The 23861-nt window shown below is 43.7% G+C and overlaps 1 protein-coding gene and 1 long non-coding RNA gene across 17 annotated transcripts in view; one reads left to right on the plus strand and one right to left on the minus strand.

The window, feature by feature from the left end:
- The window catches only part of SEMA5A (semaphorin 5A), a 530468-nt gene that overhangs the window by 255539 nt on the left and 251068 nt on the right, over positions 1-23861 (plus strand). For all 16 annotated transcript variants that reach the window (XR_014831038.1, XM_085001952.1, XM_085001944.1 and 13 more), the window contains one exon: positions 5866-5911. Coding sequence is in view for 9 of the 16 variants with exons in the window: in XM_085001952.1 (XP_084858078.1) it covers positions 5866-5911 (46 nt within the window). In the remaining 7 variants the exon portion in view is untranslated. The remainder of the gene's footprint in view (positions 1-5865; positions 5912-23861) is intronic.
- Positions 1-23861, minus strand: part of LOC146395693 (uncharacterized) — a 186964-nt gene that overhangs the window by 94175 nt on the left and 68928 nt on the right. The gene's annotated exons all lie outside the window — the stretch shown is intronic.

Here is a 23861-nt window from a genome sequence, read left to right on the forward strand (position 1 = left end):
CAGTTGTAGCCCTAAAAAGATGAAAAAGAAAAAAAAAAGATTATAGCTAGTTCTGATAATGCCAATTTCAGAATTTTCAAATCAGCTTAATCCATTAACTTTATGATCTAACACGTATTGTATGTAATTATAATCATTGAGTACATTTTCTTGCTCTTTTATATGCCGAAATTTCATTTAAGATGATTAAAATATAGTACTCAGCTGCAAAAAAAAAAAAAAAAAGAAAAAAACTGGAAAAGTATTAGTCAGAAGTCTATTGAACTATGTCATGATACTTATTTCATTGGATGGCCGTATAATAATCTAAATCTATTGCTCATTTCACCCCTCTAAAAATAAAAAAGGGCCACGGTCTTTTAGGAATTTGTGTTAAATATAATGACAAATTGTATTATTTGCTGTCTCCGTTCATAAATAAAGAAACTCGGGCACTCTTAAAACAAGTATGAGTAGGAGTTCCCATTGTGGCTCAGTGGGTTAAGAATCTGACTAGTGTCGGTGAGGATGAGGGGGCCAATCCCTGGCCTTGCTCAGTGGGCTAAAGTTCTGGCATTGCTGCAAGCTGGGATGTAGGTCACACACGCAGCTCAGATCCGGTGTGGCTAATGGCTGTGGTGTAGCCTGGCAGCTGCAGGTCCGATTCGACCCCTAGCCTGCAGGTGTGGTCCTAAAAGAAAAAGTAAGAGGAAGTGTGAGTAGGCAGTTTCAGGGAGAATTCATGCGCAATAAAGGGGAGAAAGGAGGCAGCGTGTAATCAGCGAGACCTGTGGGCTTAACATGTTCTCTTAATGGGAATACAGGTGTCACAGTCAGATCACAGTCCCAGAGCTGAGAGTCATTTACCTACGGTACAGAGCTTGTCATGAAGCATACTAAGACTGGAATTGTCTCAGAATGATTTGTAAGTTCACCTGTGAATGAACAATGAAGACCTGAAATTCCTTCACCACAGGAATGATTTATTTGTGTGTGTGTGTGTGTGTGTGTGTGTGTGTGTGTGTGTGTGTTTCCAGTTAAATTAGAAACGGGACGCTAGGGGTTCTGCATGTGGCTCAGTGGTAACAAACCCCTGAGTTTGTGGGTTTGATCCCTGGTCTCGCTCAGATCTAACCACAGGGGTGTAGGTCAGAGATGCAGGTTGGATCTGGTGTGGCTGTGGCTGTGACGAAGGCTGGCAGCTACAGCTTCGATTGCACCCCTCGCCTGGGGAAAAGAAAAAGAAAGGGGCCACCGGGTAACTTGTAAGGCCATTTGGCACAGTGGGATAAGGGACAGAGAGATGGGGTCTTGTTTCTAAACATAGGACTTTCTCTGAATCTTAGTAATCTCGGCTAAATCACACTGAACCTCTTAATTTGCAGAAATGTCCTCATCTGAAAATGAAGGGGTATACACTTTAATGACAACCTAGTTTTCTTAGATTCTATGATTTATGTTAGGTAAAAAAAAAAAAAAAATGAGGTTGGGTTCAAAAACACCACCACGTGCATCTTGTAACCCAGGAATTACCAAAGGCAAGTACTGCTAGGGTATGGGGCATGGTGATGGTGGCGGTCATGACGATAGGCTCTCGTAAGGACTGTGTCATTTTTCCTGTAAGCCTGCCCCCCCTGACCCCCGTGATGCCCCTTATGGTCACCTATTGAACACCTCTGCCATAGTGATTGATTACTGATGAGCATTCTCAGGTGTCTGGGGAAGGTTTGGATCCACTGGAATGGCTGAGGGAAAGGGGGCCGCTTTTACAGACTGTGGGGAGCTGGGCAGCAGGACTGGCCAGCTGAGAGGCAGATTTGGTTGGGAGATGTAGACGGAGAGTGTGACAGGTTTGTCCATCAGTGCTTTCCTGTCTTGGTCCATTTGAGCTGCTATCACGAAATACCACACACCTGAGAGCGTATAAACAACAGAAATTTATTCCTCACAGATCTGGGGGTTGGAAGTCCAAGATCTGGTTGGGTTCTGAGGGTCCTTTTCTAGGCTGCAGATGGCCGACTTCTCGCCGTGTCCTCCGGCGGTGGAAGGGGCTAGGGAGCTAGGGAGCGCTCTGGAGCCTCGTTCCTAAGGGCACTAATCCCTTTCACAAGGGCTCCACCCTCATGACCCAAGCACCCGCCAAAGGCCCTACCTCCTAATACCACCGCCTTTGTGGGTTGGATTTCAACAGATGCATTCAGACCGTAGCACATCCCCTGTGGAAAATACTGGAAAACGGGACCGAGGGCTTTCCGAGAGTGGTCTCTTCATCTCCTCCAACTCAGCTTTGAAGTTTTCTCTCTCGTCGCCCTGCCCATAGCTCTGCAGAAAATCATGGATGCTACAGCCCTCTTTCCTTAATGGTGCGATGTACTTCTAGCTCTTCCTTGTATATGAGAACTGCCTTTCTAGAAAGTTCCAGAGGCAGATACCGCAGGCTGGGCACGCATGCTAGTAGGTATGTGTTGTTGGAGCAAAAGAGAGAGCGATGGCCTTGCAGTATCATCTACGCTGTCTAGTAATTCATTGATAATGTGAATGACTTCTTGTTTTGGAAATATTTGCAGAAAAGCTTTTTCTTAACAGAGACTGGGTGTTGGAAAGACTGTGATGACCGCGTCCCAGAACAATGACACGATAAACGAGGTTGTCTTCTTCTCCAAAAACCCAGTGGTGCCACCACCATCCGTACTGACAATAGCTCCCATCACCTAAACATACAGAGGTTACGGTGCTTGTTTATGCCTGTAACCTGCAATTGCCAGAGGACAGAAATGCTCTTTCCTTCCCTGGGCAATGGAGAATATACCGAGAATTTCTTTTTTTTTTTTTTTTTTTTGGTCTTTTCTGGGGCTGCACCCGCAGCATATGGAGGTTCCCAGGCTAGGGGTCCAATCGGAGCTACAGCAACACCAAATCCAAGCCATGTCTGTGACCTACACCACAGCTCACGGCAACGCTGGATCCTTAACCCACTGAGCAAGGTCAGGGATGGAACCCGAAACCTCATGGTTCCTTGTCAGATTCGTTAACCACTGCGCCACGATGGGAACTCCCTGAGAATTTCAACATGCCTGGAAATGTTCATATTTTCTGTTAACCGCCTACCAGTAGCTGCTATCAGTTGAGTGCTGACAGTGGGTTAGATGCCATTCTAAGTGTTCTCCTTCGATTTAGACCTGGCAGCAACCCCAGGGAATGGATATGCGGTCCATTTTGCAGATGAAAAGATGAAAGCACAGAGTGCTTAGCTTCCTCCCCCAGTGTGTCTGGGGCCAAGCTTTGGCCTTTGCACAAATGTCCTTTTTTAAAAAAAAATTTATTGAGGGAGTTCCCATTGTGGCTCAGCAGGTTGAGAACACGACATAGTGTCGGGGAGGATGTGAGTTCACCCCCTGGCCTCCCTCAGTGGACTAAGGATCTGGCATGGAGGCAAGCTGCAGTGTAGGCCTGAAGCTGCAGCTCCAGGTCAACCCCTAGCCTGGGAACTTCCATAGGCTGCAGGTGCAGCCATCAAAAAAAACAAAAAAAAAAAAAACAACAACAACAAAAAAAACAAAGTAAATTAAAAAAAATGAAAATAAAAAAATAATTGGAATATAGTTGGCTTACAAAGTTGTGTTCATTTCAGGTGTATAGCAACGCAAACCAGTTATACATACACTTATGTCTCTGCCTTTTCAGAGTCTTTTCCCATGTAGGCTATTACACAGTATTGAGTAGATTTCCCTGTGCTGAACAGTAGGTCCTTGTTCCCCATCAATTGTTTAAATAGCGTGTGCACAAATATTCTTGGCCACTAGCACCACCACTGCCTCCTGTGGTGGCTGGGCACTGACTGGTCACAGCCTCTTGCAGCCAGGGAGCCCATGATGAGACCAGCGTGACAGCAGGGGGCTGCAGTACTCACAGAGGCATTGAGAGCATTAGGGCCAGTCATTGCCTCTGGGGCCATCTGGAAGATTTATGTGTTTCCCATCCGGTGAGAGCTTGGCAGCTCCTCCTATGCCAGCCGGCCTCCCGAGGTGCTTACCTTGGCTGCTCTGCCACTCTCCTTCCTACGTGTGCCAAGTTCATGTTCCTTCCCTCCAAGGAAGAAGTTTCTCTTGGAAACCTTGCCTCTCAGGAGTGCTGGACTGAAGAGAAATAGAGGAGTTCCCACTGTGGTGCAAGGGGTTAAGGATCCCAGTGTTGCTGCTGCTGTGGTATAGGTCGCACCTGCAGCTCTGATTCGAACCCATGGCCCGGGAACGTCTGTGTGCGGGGGGTACCGCCCATTAAAAGAAAAAGAAAAAGATGCTGATGTCCCATCCCGTCCTCAAAGGCATCCTTAGTCAGTTCTGCTTAGGGGGCTATGACTTGACTGTAATAAGAGAGAGGATGTGTCCCCCAAATGGCTTTGTGCTGGAGGCACCGTGAGCCACACAGATGCTTCTCTGGTGTTATTTCAGAGGTGGCCTTCGAGGCACAGGAACGGTGTAGTGAGCAGGCCGTTGTGGTGGTGAGAGAGGGCGGTCTGAGTGCAGGATGGCGGGGTGCCCGTGGAGAGGCACAAATTGTGAGAAACCCGAGCATCCAGGGACTCAGGAGGCTCCGTCCCTTTACTCCCTTGGCAGTGGGCAGTGTACACACACTCACACACACACACACTGCTGGATAGCAGCCGCCCGCCCGCTCTGTGCTCCCGTCTGCATCCACCCCATAGAGATGTCCCTTGGTCCTCTCCAGGCTGTGCCCGTGGCCCAACTTGGCTGTTCCCTGTCTCCTCTCCTGGGACAGTGTGTTCACGTCTGACACCTGCCCGCCTCCCCAGAGAGTGGAAGTCATTTACTTGTGTGTCTTGCCGGCGTTGGGAGAATGGTGTTATTCTCTTAGTGCCATCGTGGTAACCTTGGACCAGCCCTTGTCACAGTGCCCTCCGTTTCTCTGAGAGGCCCCCATCCCACACATACTCATGGATTCTCAGGATCCACTACATGCCACGTTCTCCCTCCATTGTTGCACACACCTGGGCTGCCTTTCTGCTCCCTCCATCCCTGGGGTGCTGTTCCTGCTGCACCAGCTTCTCATCTGCATGAAGTTAAGGAGACGCTCATCCCTTCATGAATTTCATTGGAGGCCAATCCATCGCTTCTGAAAAAGTTGCAAAATCACCGTCCAGAGGCTCCCGTGAGCAATGTCTACCTTTGCTCCCTGTGCTCTGCTGACCTCCGTTGCATATTTCCCTCTCCTTCCCCTTCATTGTTGAAAAACCATCCCTCTCCTTGGCTCTGATTTCCTGTTTCACACTTGGGCAGCCAGAGCTGACTCTTTCAAACCCTTGATGGCAAAGCGACACGTTCATGCTTCTATACTTATTATACGCTGCATCCATCCTGCACGTGGAGCTCTGTAAGACTCAGGCCGTTGTTGAATTCACAGCCCGGATGGGCTGTAATTATAAAACGTGGTGAGAGTAGGTAATCTGGAAAGCCGAAGGCGCGTGAAGAATGGTTTTATATCATCTTGCTGAACTTGAAAAACTCATGTCCAGAATTGGATACTCATGTCCTTTTGCCCATTCCACATAGATTAAGAGAGCTGATTAATAATTTAGATTTACCTTAATCTCTTTCACACACACACACACACACACACACACACACACACACCTTATTCCTTAGCTTTCTCGCCAATCTCAAATGTGTGTTTCTGTTGACAGACTGGACGCCTCTTTGAACTCTGAGTCCCAAGGACATCTGTGGTACATACATTCTTAACAGGAGAAGGCTTTGGAAGCCAAAAATGCTTGAGTTTTGCTCCCCACCCTGTTCTCATAATTTTTATGAACTGTAATTTTGGGGGAATCTATTAAAAATGCAACTACTCTCTTTTTGTATTTTGTAGAAACTACCTCTTCAGGTTACAGCTTGAGGATCTGTCTCTGATCCAGGTAGGTGCGATTTATTTTTCTCAAGCTTTCATTTTCCATCCCAATTAGCTCACGGTTTGAGGGGATGAAGACAGAGGCGTGTGAAGGTATTAATCAGCCAGACCAGGGTTCTTTTCCGCAGCAGGTCAGGCCATAGGCCTCTTGGCTATATGACATGAGTCATCACCTGCTTTAATTCCCAATTAGCTCTCTGCCTCCTGTGTGGCCTCTCTCCTGGGTTTCGTCCTGATTTATTCTTCATCAAATGATAGATCATTCAAAGGGCGTTTCCTCAAAGTCAGGGAGCGGCCGTTCTCCCCCCAGTCAGAGTAACCACTATTTAGTTGGATGCATCCAGCCACCACAGTCTTGTAAAAATCAACCCCTTTAGAGTAACATCTTTGTTCCTTCTTTATTATTTATAATTAAATAAATATGATAAGGCTTGCAAACCACGTAGAGCAAAGAATTAGAGATGATACATAAAAATGCAATTGACCTACTTCTGTTTTTGTGTTTGAAGAGGAGCCTGAGAGCCTTATGCCTGCGTGGAATGTTTATTTTAGTGGCAGATGTGATCCACAAAGGCTCACTTGGCCCTTTCAGTCTTTTAGAAGGGTCTAATGGCTGGGGTCTCCTTGGAAAAGGAGAGGTCACAGCATAAATAGTGCCTTCACCAAGATTCTGTAACTCCCTGTGGAGCTTTCCAGAATCCTTGGACTGTGCGTAGTCTGGAGAAAATTTTTTAATCACCCTCATGTATGAGCGTTCTAAGAGAACTGACTCTCTTAGGGTTCTAAGAAGTGATTGGAGAAAAGTCTGTATTATTTTCTTCTCTGTGATGCTGGTATTTGGGAACTTTCAGGAAGCTGTAGAGTTGGGGTTTAAGATTAGACCTCTGTTTTCTTCACCGGGGCCTTAAAATAAGCTAATGCCCCAAGAAAGCTAATACTGGTAAAGCACTTTGAAGACCCATAGACCTGGATTTGTTTTCTAGCTTTGTGATTCCAGCAACTGTGGCTTTCTTTATCTGTGAAATGGCCATAAAACCCTGTCTACCCCGTACTGTCATTGCTAAAATTAAATAAGGTGAGGCATGCACAGAGATAAGGCAGTAATTTGGCAACAAATGTTCATTGCTTTTGTTTTTCTAAAAGTGTTAACAATAAATAATGACTTTAATAACATTTAATCACACTGGACAATCCACTACGATTTAGTATATAACTCAACACTTTAAATGAGTTGGTCATCGGTCACTTTTGATTGTTTTCATAAGAAATCAGAAGATCTGCCGTTTAACCATAATGCCATTTTATGGCTCTGATTTTAAATAATCTTTTATAAAATATATAGGGTATTCCATAGATAGGATGCTCGTTTTGATTCTCATGGTATACTCTATTTTTTGGCATATCGTGTGTGTTGAAATGGGTAGGTATGTGTGTGTGCAAAAGTATGTTTCCATATGCACAGTCAAGGATTTCCTGGGTTCTCGGCTGCCTTGGCTGAGAGGGCCTAGAAGCATTGTCCTTCTAGCAGTAATGAGCACACTTAATACCTGGCACTCGGTTTCTAAATTTAATTCTCCATTATAAAGAACCAGGCGCTTTGTGGAGAAGTAACTGATTCCAAGTCCTGGGCAGTGAAAGTCCCAGATAAGCCCGGAAGATTTTGTTGCTTCAGATGTTAAAGACGTATTCAAAGAATAATGAGAGCAGTCAAAAGAATCTAGGAGCCAGCTTGAAATCTGGGACCATATAATTGTTAAAATAAATAATGATAGTATCAGATTACCACACACTGAATAAACTAGGAATCCATGAGTAAATATTAACATAAAAAGAAATGAATGAATAAACAAATGACATAAAGGGGACTGCTTTTCCTTGCTTAAAAGTGCCAACCAGCAAATGTTGAAGGAATGATTTGATTAGAAAATTATAATTTGGTACCTATCACTCTAAAACCTGATTCAGACAGAAATGACCAGTGGATGCTAAATTTATAGGTGCGTGTTTGATGATGACCAAAATATTTATATCGTCTCAAAGTCTTTATCTATGACATGCTTATTAGTTACAAGAGGAAGACTTGCGACTTGATCATGAAGAAACCAGGTCAGTACCACAATAACCAACTAGTCAAAGGTACTTTCATTAGTAATGGGACAAAGAGCTAGTATAAGCATCCTGATTAGATGCACTGAAAAGGCCGCAGCAAGATTTCCATGATATTAAAGCCAAAGATTATAACCAATTTTATTATGAGAACCATTATACAAACCAAACCAGAAGGGCCTTCTACCAAAAAACTGGCCTCTAGTCTTTAAAAATCATCGTCACTTTGTCTAGATACTCATGTTGCAGTAGAAGAAAGGCTGGGGGAAAAATGTAATTGTAATGTATACATGTAAGGATAACCTGACTCCCTTGCTGTACAGTGGAAAAATTAAAAAAAAAAATCATCGTCATGAAAGGCATTAAAAGAAAGAAGAGCTATGCCATCATAAAGAGAAAAAAAAGGTAGGCATGACCATCAAATGAAACACTTGGTTGGGAAAGAATGAAAATTTTTTTTCCTGCTATAAAAGGACACTGTTGGGACAACTGGCAAAATGTTAAGGTCTGTGGAGAAGATAGTAGAAATGTATTAATATTCATGTCCTGATTTTGATAACTGTGGTGTCATTATGAAGGAGAATGTCTTTGTTCTTTGCACAAACCTTCTGAGATAAGGAGCGGTGAAGGGTATCGTTTCTGAAACTTATTCTGAAATGATTTTTAAAATTACAATACATGTGTATATTTCTATGTATATACGTGTATGTGTATATATATAATTATATTTATTATACATATGCATGCACACAGAGAGAAAGAAAGTAAAAGTAAATGTGATAAAATGTTAATGGGGAAATCCAGGCATCTGAATAAAGAGTTCGAGTGTCTATTGTGCATTTTTTGTTTCAAAATAAATAGATGCAAAAAATTGGGAGATGCATTTGCTGTTACCGTGTGTGTGATGTTATTTTAGAGGCAAGGAAACTATACGTTCCCCGTTGTTGCTTCTCATGGTCATGACTACCCTTTGGTGGCAGTCAGGTTGCGGTTATGGCTGGAACTGAAGGGTCCCTGTCGAGGCAGGGAAAACCCTGGGCATCGCCACCTGGTGCCGGGCACGGTCTGCTGACACAGGGCCAAGCAGGAAGGCGGGGCTTTGTGGACGCTGGCTTGAAAACATGGCCCTGTTTTCAAATAATAATAACGGACAGCAGGCATCAGGTGCCATTGGTACACAAACGTGCGACCTCGCTTTTTCACGTTTTATGGTTGTCGACAGTGCCCGGTAGCCTTCTCACTTTGGAGAGAGACTTCTGCCAGTTCTTTAGGACAGGCTGTTTTTTCTGACATGTCTCCAGGATCTTCATCCTTGTAATTTCTATGACTATTTTATTTTAATGTAAATGCCCATACCCAAGGGTACTAAAAAGATTGGACACACGGATAAAGAAAGGGCTATTCTGCTGTTGCAAACAGCCCCATCCAATAGAGACGTCACGTGAACTTCATGGGTGGTTTAAGTTCATCTGGTGGTCACGTCGAAACAAGTACAAAGAAACAAGAAATGGGACGTTGTTTTTTTAATTGAGGTGGAGTTGATGTATAATATTAAATAGTCTTCATGGCACACATCACGGTGTTTCACAGTGTTGAGAGGCTATATGTCACTTCAGCAATATCAGCTATATTCCCTGTGTCTATAATACACCCTCATAACGTATTTATCTTAGACATATCAGTTCATACCTCCTAATTCCTTCGAGGGAAATTATTTTTAATAATATCTTGTATGTAACACATTATCATTTTGATATGCAGTCATTGCAAAAAAGTAATGAAACCCATTCCTTTTTTTTTTTTTTTTTTGCTTTTTAGGGTCATACCCATGGCATGTGGAGGTTCCTAGGCTAGGGATTGAATCGGAGTCACAGCCACAGCAACTTCAGATCTGACCTGTGTCTGCAACCTACACCACAGCTCATGGCAATGCCAGATCCCCAACCCCCGGAGTGTGTCCAGGGATTGAACCCTCAGCCTCAGGGATACTAGTTGGGTTCGTTAGCGCTGGACCAAGATGGGAACTCCCCTGATCCGTTTCTTGTTGTAAATTGTAGCTGGCCTTCCCAATCTCGCGTGTATTTCAGTCTCCGAGCACACGTGGATCTGCAGCAGCCACCATTCAGGAGCTCAGGGGGCCAGTGTTACCCAGTTGGACATCGCACATCTAGGTCAGAAGGAGCACAAGTGTTTATGATTCTATGCCTCTGGTTATGTTGTAGAAATCTTGTGTTTCCAGACCGTCTGGATTAATTTGGAGATATTAGGTGAACAATTTTCTCCTCCCCCCTCTCTTCAGAGATAGAAAATCATTGTTTAAAATGGGAACATGAGGCGTTCCTGCTATGGTGCAACCGGATTGGCAGTGTCTATGGAGACCTGGATGCAGGTTCGATCCCCAGCCCAGCACAGTGGGTTAAGGATCCAGTGTTGCTGCAGCTGCAGCTCAGATCCAGTCCCTCACCTAGGAACTCCATATACTGTGGGCTGGCCAAAAAATAAAATGAAATAAAATGAAATAAAATAAAATAAAATAAAATAAAATAAAATAAAAAAGAACATGAGGAAACCAATACCAGGAGGGATAAAAAATTTGCCTTTTCTTTGGCGGGGCGGGAGTCAGGGAGCTGCACCCACGGCATACGGAAGTTCCCAGGCTAGGGGCTGAATCAGAGCTGCAGCTACCGGCCTATACCACAGCAACACTGGATCCTTAACCCACTGAGCAAGGCCAGGAATTGAACCCCAGTCTCATGGATACTAGTTGGATTTGTACCGCTGAGCCACAATGGGAACTCTAGCAATTTGCAAAAGCAGTGGAGAGAATCAGAATCGAAAACCAGCGACAGCCCTTAATTACTTCCAGACGAGGCTTCCTTTGATCTGGCCCCTCTCTGCCTGACAGCAGACTGACTTCTGGAGGCTGTTTGCATCGTTCCTGTTTCCCATCAGCTTGAGATGCTTCCCCACGGCTTGGTGCCAAGCTGCTTATAGCTTCTCGGACCAGAAAGTACTTGCCAACTTTCAGCATCTACCCATGGCCTTCCTCGAGAACGCTGGTACCCCATCCTCCTCTCAGTCTGGGAGACTGCCAATCCCAGGTCCCACTTTCACGGTCACGTCACCTCTTTACAACCCACCTTGAGTCCTTTTGCGCCAATGACCCTCTGGTGCATTTCTCGCCTCAGCCTTCATTTCTGAGCAGCACCTATGGTCTCAGATTGAAATTCCCTCTGTGCCGTGTGGAGCATTTGATGTCTTTATCAGTATTAGATGAGAGGAGATTATTGGATGAGGTTTCCTGGCAGGTGGTAGACACAAGACAAATGTCTGTGGAAGTTTCACTCCCTCGATTTTTAATAAATATGTTCACGCCGCAACTTTCTAAAACTTACCATTAGCAGGAGATGCGTGAACTTCTTATTTTTGTCCTGAAATTCAAGAGAACGAAAGTCAGGAAACCCAGGGAGTAGAACAATGACAGATGCTTGTTGAAAGAGGCATCCTAAAACACATGTGTGCACACTCTCACCCCGCAGGAAGATTCTGGGACAGGATCAGAAATTCCTGAGTCTCATGCTTTCCTTTCTTACGTACCAGCCAAACTGTCGGCTCCGTACTCTGCCCTGTGTTTTTTCTCTACCCTAAATTCATCTGCCTGGACATTGTTTTAGAATCAGTGATGAGAAAGCAGATGTTGAATGATGTCCCCCCTTTTTCCCCTTGTATTTAGTGATTGTCACAGAATTCTAGAGATGCCCGCGTCAGTGACCTCCGAATGCAATGTTCTGGTTTGTGTAGAGCAGCCAGCAGAGTTCCCGGTCACAGCAGGAGCACAGTGGCACCCCTTAGCGCATCCTCTCCAGTTCCCCTCCCTCTCGCCAAAGTGGTCCCCACACACTGAATTGATGATGCCAACGTATGCTGTTGAGTGAGAGGAGAAGAGGGTCCCAGCTCTCGTTCCTGCCCAAGCAGAGAGGGAAGGATGGGAGACGGGCTGCCGGCGTTATGCACGGAAGTCGGAGCACGTTGTCCATCCAGCACGGGGGTGCCTTGTGGCTCAGCTTGTGGATCCCAGCAACAAGCCACTGATGGGAAAAATGGAGGTTTGTGAAGCGGCTTTAGATCTAGAAAACTAACTGCCAGGTCGTGTTACCGGAGAAGCCTGATCCTGATCGCACTCTGGAACGGGAATCAACCGAACCCCAAATCAGAGTTCTTCTTTCCCTTTTCCTCCCTCTTCACGTGGAGACCTCACCAGTGGCGTTTCTAAAGCATTCAAGGTTTGAGCACGGATTGGGTTGGGGCGTGATTACTATTATCCAGAGGGAGTGTTATCTGTTTGAGGTAAACCTCTTAGCATCACTGCAAAACTATTCACATATAAATCCGCCACGATGTAAAATAGCTCTATTTGGAATAGTCGTTGTGATTTTCAAACGGACATACCTTTTTGTATCAAAAGTTCAAGACCAGGAGTGGCGTTTCATTTAAGGGAACAAAACCTGTTTTTCATCAATGACCGGAGAATCCCATATGAATGTGACGTCATTTATAAGGTGTCTTTCCCCTCAGAGGCTGGGATAAATTGCCCTGCAACTCACTGCGGGCTGAAATGTGGCCACAGCATCTTGAAAACCAATCATTTTCGGGCACAATGAGAGAGGACCTGGAGGTTTTTACCGCGAGGCACTCCTCCTACTTCTTGTCAGAAGAACAGACCCAACTCTTCAGAATCACTTTTGTTCTTGCCTTGATCACAGCAGTTATTTCACAAGAACAAAGCTTTGCGGGGAGATATAAACATGCAGCTGGCCTCAGGCTGAATTGACAACACTTGCCCATCTGGGATCCTGTCTGGAAGGGTCCGAGGTCGAAGTGCCTTCAGCACCGTCCCAGGAACACAGAGACGGCAGCTCATTTAACCTGCGTGTCTTCCTAAGGTTCTTTGGGGAAATAGCTCCGAATCCATATTTCTATTGCTTTGTGACTGAGGGAAAGGAATTCACTGCCTGGTTCTCACTCACAGCTGCTGGAATAAGCAGAAAAATTGAAATCTGTGTTCCAATTTGCCACCTGCCTCTCTATGATTTCGAAATTGAAAACCGTTTACGTCTCCAACGACCTGGTCAATAAGGGAGAGAATTCTCTCCAAGGTTAAGGTAAATGCTAACCTTGCTTCCTGTCTGTTTGGGTTTGGGGAATTGTGTTTCCACGCCAGTCCATTTCTAAACCGGTGTTTCTCAATTAGGGGCTGTTTTACCTGTTGGAGTCATCTGGTAGTCACCACTGGGAGGGGGGGTAGGGTAGGGGGGCAGGGAACGCTACTGGCACCTAGTGGCCAGACCCCAGAGACCTGGCACCCTGCTAAACATTCTGTATTGCACAGGACAGCCCCTCTCCGCTTAGCAAAGAATTTCCTGACTCTGAAAGCAAATAGCACCAAGGTTGAGAAATCCTGTGTTAGAGGATCACTGCCTTGGCTTCCACATCTTTTGAGGAAGCCGCGTTTTGAGTCTGAGATGTTGACATTGCTGCACTGAATCCAGACGGTCTTTGACATGATTGGGGAATTTTCCTCTTTAGATCCTTCCATATACTTAACCAAGCATATGTACGAGCCCTTCGTAGTGGCCATTTCCAAAGAAGCCTCTGGGATTCTCGAGTTTCAATTGTGTCCTTTTATTAATATGATATTAAATTTAAAGATAAATTGAGCCCATTTATATTTCTCATACCCTCCCTAATGGGTCCTAACAATTTGCTCTAACTACCCTCTGTTGGAAATCTTTTTTGTGATTTAAAGAATGATATTTTACTGAATAATTTAGAATAATTATTCAAATGAGATACTCCTATTGATTCATTTTTTAAAATCTTGTTTTATATTTTTATTGAATAAGGGGAGATTGGTCTTCCATGGCATCCCAAAAATCGTGATTCTAGGCATTATTTCTTGTTTGCCTTTCTTTATCAAATATGTTCTTGAAATCATAGTGTTGTGGAAGTGGCAGGGATCTTAGAGTTCTTTATTAAATACTTTCGGGGGGTTGAAAGTTAAGACTTGCTGAGCATAGTTACAGTTTTACTGGAAATTAGCCATGTCCATTCATTTGCATATTGCCAGCCCATGGTCATAATTAATAAATCTTACTGGAACACAGACACATACGTTCCTTTGGATATTGTCTATGGCTGTTACATTCAGCTGGGTCGACCAGCTGTAGCAGATGCTAAAATATCTACCATCTGACCTTTTCAGAAAAATTTCATATCCTAAGTGCTATGGGTCCTTATACCCTGTAGTATTTTCTAGTTCTCAGTGAGTATTTCCCGAATGGATAACTGAACACAGTACAATGCAGTGTAATTCTTTGTTTTTGTTTTTGCTTTTTTTTTTTTTTTTTCCAGACAATGGTTGGTTTGTGTATTTAGTTTGACTCCCCAGACAGTAATTTCATGGACCTCACTAGACCATGACCCCATAGGTTGGGAACCTGTAGTGTCACCATGTGTCCCCAGATTCTTATCTCTTACTTTTGCTTCCTTGGTCAAAATTTTCTGTCAAGGGCTGTTTTATCTGCCCATTTTCTCAAATTCATTTTCTTTCCTTTTCTCATAACTCCCTGGAGGATTTACAGTGGCTGATGTAGAATTCAGACAGATAAGAACTAAGATTTTACTAGTTTCAGAGAATAGTAGTCAACTCACGTTAATGTGGTTAAAAAACAGCCCTTCAGAATAGTGTGGATTCCCTTCTCCTGCATAGAACCTCCCACTGTCCCCAGCAAGTTGCTAATAAATAGCTACTAAATTGGGGGAAAAAAAAATCCCTTCATTCTCAGTGGCTACACACACACACACACACACAGAGAGAGAGAGAGAGAGAGAGAGAGAGAGAGAGAGCGAGAGAGAGAGAGAGAGAAGCCTTATTTCTTAATTACATGGCATCTTCCAGCACAGGGGCCATGGTGGCTGGGTGTCGTGCTGCCGTCCAGGAACCCCGATGTTCTGCTTGTGGTGCCTGCATCTGCAGCCCACGCCTCCAGGGGCATCAGGGAAGAGAGCAAGGAGAATGATGCAGAGGCGATTTGTGTGGGCCATGCCAGGAAGCAACATGCCTCCTCTCTGCCCACATTCCACCCACCCACTAGGTCACCTGGCCTCAACCACCTGCAGGGAGGCTGGGAAGTAGAGATTGTCTGCACACCCAGGAAGAAGCAGAAAACTCGGACTTTCAAACCTGGGCAGACACTCGCGTTTTCTCCCAGATGGCGCTACAAAAACAAGATTAATCCTGATCCTGTCCCCTGCCCTTACCCCCCGCCATTCCAGCAGTTCTAATTTTCTACTACACACCAACGGAGCAAGCTTCTGATGTTGAGCTTCTTACATGTCTGTAAATAGCAAACCTTGAACAAACCACTTAACCTCGTTGGACCTCAATTTTCTTCTCGGTGCATTTGGAGAATCAGGGAGAAGTGGAGGCTGGATCACCCCCGTGGTCCCTTTCAGGCTTAGACTCTTCAGGAATTTAAGCCATCTTCTGTTTACTTTTCCCTCCCACACTGCTTACCTCACTCCTGGATTCCTCCTCCTCTAAGGAAAACTTTCCCAGGCATTGGAAACTCGGCGTTGTGCTTCTTTGGTGTACCTTGAATGACCTGGTTTGTCGTAAGATAGAGGTGACCGTGTCCACAGTGCCGTCATCACTCTGTATACTAAGCTCTTCAGATAAACGTCACCTCATTTTTATTTCCTCAGCAGTGCTAAGGTGCGGATATTATTTTCAGTATTTATCACAGGAGGAGTTGAAGCTTGGAGAGTTTATGTAATTTAGCTGAGATCGCTCACCTGGTATGGGTCAGAGTTATGATTTGGGCCCCAGGATGCTGGGCCCCAAAGGTTAGTCTCTTAATCATTAATAAGCTGCTTTCTTCTACGCATTAGGACTAACTGCTGTCTGTACCACCTGTGGTTGACAACTGGCTGACAGTGAAAAGGCTTGTTAATTTTTAATGATATTTATATCTTGGTTTTAAGTGGGGTTGCCCAGAAGTCAGACATGGGGATTCATGGGCTAGTGCTTGATTGAGGGCGTGTTCTCAGCTGGTGAGGGGTGAGGGAAGTGGCAGAGAAAGGAGCTGGATAGGGATGTGCTCTCAGCCGGAGCCCAGTGTCAGCCTGATTCCAGAGGAACTCCATGCAGCGGATAGAATCCCAGGTGGTCCCCTTGGAGGCTAGGGCTTGATGATTTATATCCAGTTTTCCCCACGTCCTTCAGTCACCTGGTTTTTGAGTTTGGGGGGGTGTGGTGAACCTGCTGGCGGAGTGGCTCTCATCAGCCAAGAGCAACTCCTCTGGAGAAGCCGGCAGCCTGAGTCAGAATCAGTCCATACTGACAGCAGCCAGAGGAAGGCTCGCTGTCCTGTGAAGGGGACAGGGCAGAGTACCAGGAACACAGATGCCTAAAACCACTGTATCACGCAGTAGTTGTAGGAATCTTACTTTGCAGCTTGTCCTGATGTTCTAGACCCTGATTGCCAGGCACTGGCCCCTTGTTGCACCAACGAAGCAGCGTGTTTTTATGTCTTTTTTAAAAAAATGTAACACCTGCTTGATTATTGAATGCATCTCATTGTGTTGTGCATGCCTTACTTTTTCATAATTCTCCCTGTCCATTTCTGAATTTATGCCTCACTTGCAGCCTCAGAAACTAAATTGAAGATGCATGAATATTTTTCTTAGTCATGTGTATCATTTAGTTTCATGAAATGAGGTCTGGAAATTTCTGTAAGCCAATAGCAAACACTGTCTGACAATCACAGGCTGCAGACAGATGGAGGGGCCCATTTCATTTATTGAAAATGCATTTCTACTTCTATTTCAGAAGTGGCCCAGTACCTGACATAACTGTTGAATGATGAGCATGCTCAGAATTCTCTGGTCTGCTTTCTTCTTATTTGTGTGCCTCTCCCAAAACGCTGACACAAATACATAAGCCAATATACTGGCAAAAGCCTTAATTTCATATTTAAGTAATAGGTTTCTTGTTTAGGTAAGAGATGATGTATTCTGGAAGCTGAAGTCTCCCAATTACCTAGGGGCTAAGGGAAAATGGTTAGCAGGGGAGAAATATAATTGAAAAAATGTGGGTCACGTTGACTTGCCATTCTCTGGAGTGGATGGACTGAAACCCTTGATTTGGTGAATCTTAAGCATACAAGCTATTTGTCATCCTGAATTTATTCAGAATCAGTGGTAGCGTTGGATAGGGTGTGGATAGAGCTGTGAGGAGCCTGCCTTTGTTTAATATACGCCCATCAGACTCGCCCTTTGCTATTTTCACCTAACCTTTTAGAGTTTTGGTAACACTTCTTCATTAGGTCATGGTGTTTAATCTATTTGTGTCATGTCTTACTCACCTGGGGGCTACTCAGCCTTACATCAGAAAGAATAAAATACCTAGGAATAACCTTACCCAAGAAGGCAGAACCACAGCTGACTTTTCAACAGAAGCTATAGAAACCAGGAGGCAATGGGAGACACAGTTCGATTCCCAGATCTTCCTCACCTTGCACCTTGACATAGCTGCTTCTGCGTCATACAGAAAGAAGTCAGAGACTTAATTTTGGAAGATGAAAAACGTGGAGGTTCATTTGGATGAGTGCACCCAGACATAGTTTAACATCCGTTTTTTACAAACCATTATGGCCACATCCACAGCATATGGAAGTTCCCAGGCTAGGGAATGAATCCAAGCCATAGCTATGACCTACACCACAGCTTTGGCAATGCTGTATGTATCCTTTAACCCAGTGCACTGGACCAGGGATTGAACCTGCACCTTGGCAGTGACCTGGGCCACTGCAGTTAGATTCTTAACCCACTGCACCACAGCAGGAACTCCTTAACTCCCATTTTTAGAAAACAAAGAAACTATGTAAAAGTCTATATAGCGAGATCCCAATCACTCTTCATTGATGTGTTAATGTGTGTGTGTGTGTGTGTGTGTGTATAATAGACTTTGAAAATACGCTTTTGTTGCCTAGTCTACAACTGGAATTATAAAGTTGTTGACATTAGTAGTTACCACACACATATATGCAAAGTTATCATCCAGAGCGACAGGCATTGGTGACTACTGGTCTACAAAGCATTCATATATATATGTATCATATATATATGATACATATATATCTCCAGCTCTGATTTTCTTTACAGTTCCAATTATGAAAATAGGTAGTGAAACAAACTGAACGAGAAACTGGAAGGAAATAGAAGATATTATCATTAATATTTTTGGAAAGAAGAAAAGCCATTGCATCTATGAATCAGGGAGAAATAAATATTCAATGAATTAAAAAAGCCTTCATAGATTCTATCTAAATATCTAATTATAAAAATGACGTTGTCAATGGAAAGTTGGAAAATAAATTTGATAAAATCTCCTACACAGTCGAAACCAAGACTGAGAGATGGAAAATGAGGGCATATACATGAACAGTAGGTGATGAATATGTTTGACCCAAAATAAAGGCTCCAAGACAAGGGAGAGGGAGAGAAAAATATGCCCAGGATGAGGACAAAGGAGATAATTGTGGAACCACTGAGCTGCAGGGCCTCAAAAGGAGGCTGGAGTAGACGCAACAGTTTCAGAACATATCAGCAGTTTCCAGGAAGATATCAATCATGGACTACCTGGGATGTTTGAATGTATCGGAGAAAATGCCTTTTTACAGTTGAGTGGACGAATGTCATAAGTATATAATTTAAAAAAAAAAAAAGAAGGAGACCTGCTGTAGACTCGCGTCTCCCCCAAATTCCTGTGTTGGAACCAGACCCCCAGTGTGATGGTGTTTGGATGTGAGGTCTTGGGGGGTGAGTAGGTTATGAGGGCAGAACCCTCATGAATGGGATTGGTAACTTTTTAAAATGAGACCCCCAGAGAGACAGACCCCTTTCCTCTTCGGCCACATGAGTTTACGGCACTATCTCTGAGCCAGGAAGCAGGCCCTTCCCAAACAGCTCATCTGCCAGCACCTTGATCTCGGACTTCCCAGCTTCCAGACCCGTGAGAGGTAAATTCCTGTTCTTTATAAGCCACCCAGTCTATGGTATTTTGTTATAGGAGCCCAAAGAAACCGAGGTAACACCATCACCGACTCCAGGAAAAACAATTCTTTGGCAAATAATGTCTTATTTCATGGCATACCTGCGACGGGCACTGTCATAGGCATCTATATGGAAATATCGGGTATCTAAGCAGAATCATAATAAACCAATATTGAGAAAGCAGAGACGGGGGCTGTGTCTGTATCAATGGGGGAGAGGGGTAGTTTGGAAAAGGAGCCGGTAAATGATGTCTTTAACTGAAAGAGTCAAGAAACAGCAGTGAAGCTGTATTATTTAGAGAGTTGGAAATAATGCCAAAATAGACCAGTGAAAGAGTTGAAAGTTCTTACTTCAAACAAACAGTTTATGGACCACAGCGTGGAGGACTTTCTTCAGTCTCCTGTGTTAAGCCCCGTGGATGCCTTTTGAAATTAAGTGCATGTTGGCATTCATGTTGTGGCTCAGCAGGTTATGAGCCCGACTAGTATCCATGAGGATGCGGGTTCGATGCCTGGCCTCACTTACTGGGTTAGGAATCCCGCATTGCTGGGGCTGTGGTGTAGGTGGTAGATGCAGCTCGGACCTGGCATTGCCATGGCTGTGGTGTAGGCCAGCAGCTGCAGCTCTGATTCACCCCCTAACCTGGGAACTTCCATATGCTGCAGGTGCGGCCCTAAAAAGAAAATAAATAAATAAATAAAGTGCATGTTTAACTTTAGTTAAAAAAATAATGTAAAGTAGATATTATACCCATAAAGCATGAAAAGGCTGCTATGCAAAAGAGAAAATTATCATCCAGAGAGAATTCATAGAAATAAAAATATGATGTCTCGTATATACAATCCATCAAAAATACGCCAAAAAGAAAGAGTTCCATTAAAGTGCCTTTAAGAAGAAAGATATTTTTATCTAAATCACAAGGGTAACAACTGGAAAGTAGTTAATTATGTGATGATTATTGTTATCAAAAGGAAAAGTGGACATGTGATTAGAAATTCTATGGGAAAACAAAGATACGTAATAAATATATAAGAAAATGGTACTCCAATTTAAAACAAACTTGGGATGATTTTTAGTGTAAGAAAGTGAAAGTAACAAGTGGGGGTGGAACATAAAGATTCTTTATTTCTGTGGAATTTCTTCGGATTTATTATAGTTCATGACACAAGTCAATTTTTAATAATGGTTATTTTTCTCCAATAAGTGATTTGACTCTTATGAGGGAGATATTTTGCTTGATAAATGGTCATCTTCCGCCTTCTCTGTTTCTTTGAGAGTCATGCTCAGAGCCTGCTTGGATTTTGAAATTTGTTCCATTTCAAAATATTTTATACAGGCATTGTGAAACTTCGTGGTTGTCCTGAACGGTTTTTTTACTTGTTTCCTCAGCCTAAACAGCTGATTTAAGTTTTACTACTTGCAAACATAAACATGTTCTATAAAGAAGCTGGTGGTTAAAAAGAAACAAGCTTAGTGACTTCAGTTTAAAGCTTTCTCTTTTTTGAATTTAGTGGTGCCTTTTAGGAATGTTTTTGGATTTTATAAGTATGGTGAAGACATATGAAATTCGGGCATTCCTTCGATTTGATTTCAGGTTCTTTCCCATTTTTATATTTAAGTTATATGTAGTATCTGAAATAAGTAAATTATCCAGTGCTCATCTCTACATGGTGATGGTTTGGATTCTCCTTTATAGATTTCCCTGTGATTTTTTCCAAATTATCTACCATATATATGTGTTATCTTCATATCATCAGAGGTTAAGATGTTTAAATCAACTCAGGAAGGAAGAGAAAACAAGCAAAATTTTAAAACCTGATTTCAAAACTTCTGGCTATATTATAACTAAAATTTCTTGAGGGGTCCCTCCCTCTTTTCCCTTAGCTTTAGCCACGTAGGAGTCAGAGAAGAAATGATGAGTGCATGAAAATGTAGCTTCTTTTCCTCCCTCAACACGGTTCCTTGCCAGGCCAGCATCTGAACCTCAGATTTCTAAACTGCTCAGCAGCTGCTTCTGTCTCAGTTCTATAGCTGAGGCTTTATCTAGATGTGGTTGATGTTAATGTCACAGCAGCTTGGGTGCCTGTGCTCTGGGGCCGTGCCTTGATGATCTTTGCAAATCTGCCCTGAGAAACAGCCCAGAAAATGCATGAACAGAAAGTGAAAACGAATATGAAATTCAATGCTGTTTCCACCACTACCTGTTTCTTAGACCCACCACAAGGGTAAGGCAGGTATGAGATTCCGTTAGGCTTATGTGGCATGAACTATATGCACTTGACCCTTAAACATCAGGAGTTCCCGTCGTGGCGCAGTGGTGAACGAATCTGACTAGGAACCATGAGGTTGCGGGTTCGGTCCCTGCCCTTGCTCAGTGGGTTAACCATCCGGCGTTGCCGTGAGCTGTGGTGTAGGTTGCAGACGCGGCTCGGATCCTGCGTTGCTGTGGCTCTGGCGTAGGCCGGTGGCTACAGCTCCGATTCAATCCCTAGCCTGGGAACCTCCATATGCCGCGGGAGCAGCCCAAGAAATAGCAACAACAACAAAAAGACAAAAGACAAAAAAAAAAAAAAAAAAATCAACCCTTGAAATGTTCGGGTTCACTTATGTGTTGATTGTTTTCCCCACCTTCCTCTGAGCAGTGTACTAGGGTTCCCTTTTCTCTACATCCTCACCAACATTGGTTATGTGTGTTCTTTTTGTTGTTGCCATTCTGACAGGTGTGAGGTGCTGTCTCGTGGTTTTGGTTTGCATCTTCCTGATGATGAGCAATGTTGTTTGCTCTTTTCATGTGCTGGTTGGCCATCTGCATGTCCTCTTGGGAAAAATGTCTCTTCAGTTCTTCTGCACATGTTTAAATCCAGTTCTTTGTTTCTTCGACGTTGAGTTGTTTGAGCTATTCATGTATGTTGGATATTAATCCTTTATTCGTTATATCATTTGCAAGTATTTTCTCCCATTGGTGAAGCCACTGTAGAAAACAAAATGGAGGTTTTTCAAAAAACTAAAAATAGAACTACCATGTGACCCAGCAATTCCACTCATTGGTATATTTATATATCCGGGAAAAAAAAACAAAACAACAACAACACACTAATTCAAAATGATACATTCACCAATATTCATAGAAGCATTACTTACAATTGCCAAGATAAAGAAGCAACCAAATTGTCCCATGACAGAGGAATGAATAAAGATATCGGTATATATACACAATGGAATACTACTCAGCCATGAAAAAGAATGAAATTTTGCTATTTGTAGCAACATGAAAGAACTTGGAGGACATTATGGTATGTGAAATATATGAGACAGAGAAAGACAAGTACTGTGTGATATCACTTATATGTGAAATCTAAAAATACAACAAACTAGTTAATACAGAGAAAAAGAATATACTAGTAGTTACCAGTGGGAAGGAGAAGGGGGAGATACAGGGTGGAGGTGTGGGAGGTAAGATTGGCTATAAGGAAGTATTGTACAACACGAGGAATACAGCCAATATTTTATAATAATTATAATTAGGAGGCAACCTTTAAAAAATGTATAGAAATAAAAAAATAAAATACAGAGGGCCTACCTATTCCTGGTGCTATAAAACTTCTCCTTGCATTACGACTATAAGAATTTTAATAATGGCTATTCCTTTTTTCCTCTATCTCAGGATTTCTTAACCTCAGCATTATTGACATTCAGGTCACATCATCCTTTGTTTAGGGAGTGTTGCTGTCCTGCACAGTGGGGGCCAAATTGTCCCCACTTGGGCAGCCTGGCTCTACCCCACATCATCCAGTGATGATGATAAATGTTTTCCGGCAGAAAGGCAAAGAGATAAGAGAACAGGAAGTGGGAGAGCACAGAGGGAAATGTAAATTCTGCCTTTCCTCTGCTTGAAGTGGAGGGAATGGGTTTCCTCTGGCAAATGGGAAGCTGCCCTTCTGACCCTTTTCTGAAGTGGACCTGCCTTAGATGTACAAGGAGGTTGGTGATGTCTGAGAGCTTGTTTGTCCTGATGCTCACCTCCGTGGTGTCCTGGAAGATGATCATAGCTCAGCAGACTCTGTCACACCTGCAGATGCTGCACGTTATCCCCACATCCGAGTGGCGGTGGTGGGAGAAGTTCCTTTGGATATGGTATCAGGGATTGAGAAGATGGCACTGCAGTTTTATTTATGCCTGTATTTTGGATGTTGTTTAAGGATAGTCGTGTGTCAAGGTGACAACCTTGGGAACTTCTGGTTCTCACCTGAGCTGGGGCCCTGACCAGTTTCAGGAGCTCTCCTCCTGTTATATTTCAGCTGCAGGAGGACATCTGTGGTGGTCCAGCCCCATAAGGGAGAAAAGAAATGTGAAGCATGGCTCTTCTCTCTGTCATTCATAGTCATCACTGACCAGTTTTTCTTTAAATGTGCTTTGGCTTTTTAGTTTCAGCTGCGGGGGCAGAGAAGGGTATTATGGGTTGGTGGCCTCCTTCCCCAAACCTGTTAAAAAGACAGATGTTTACAAATGAGGACATTCTGCCTAAGGCTGTGCCTAAAGGGATACTTCAGGTTGGCACCTGAGCCCCACGCTACCAAGGTGGACATGAGTCGTTGGTGACTCTTGTGCCTAATATGGATAGAATGCAAGGTCAGCTCTGAGAATATCCCCAGGATGAGATGGACATTAATTAATCCTTCCCAACTTCCCTGCTTCCTGACTGGTGGCTTCATCTCCTCCAGCTGAATTCAGCCCCC

Source organism: Sus scrofa, chromosome 16 (genome assembly GCF_054392235.1).
Source record: "Sus scrofa isolate SSC_HxYL_T2T_F1_AM1 chromosome 16, Sscrofa_HxYL_maternal_Yorkshire_Landrace_v2.0, whole genome shotgun sequence".
Lineage (NCBI taxonomy): Eukaryota > Metazoa > Chordata > Mammalia > Artiodactyla > Suidae > Sus > Sus scrofa.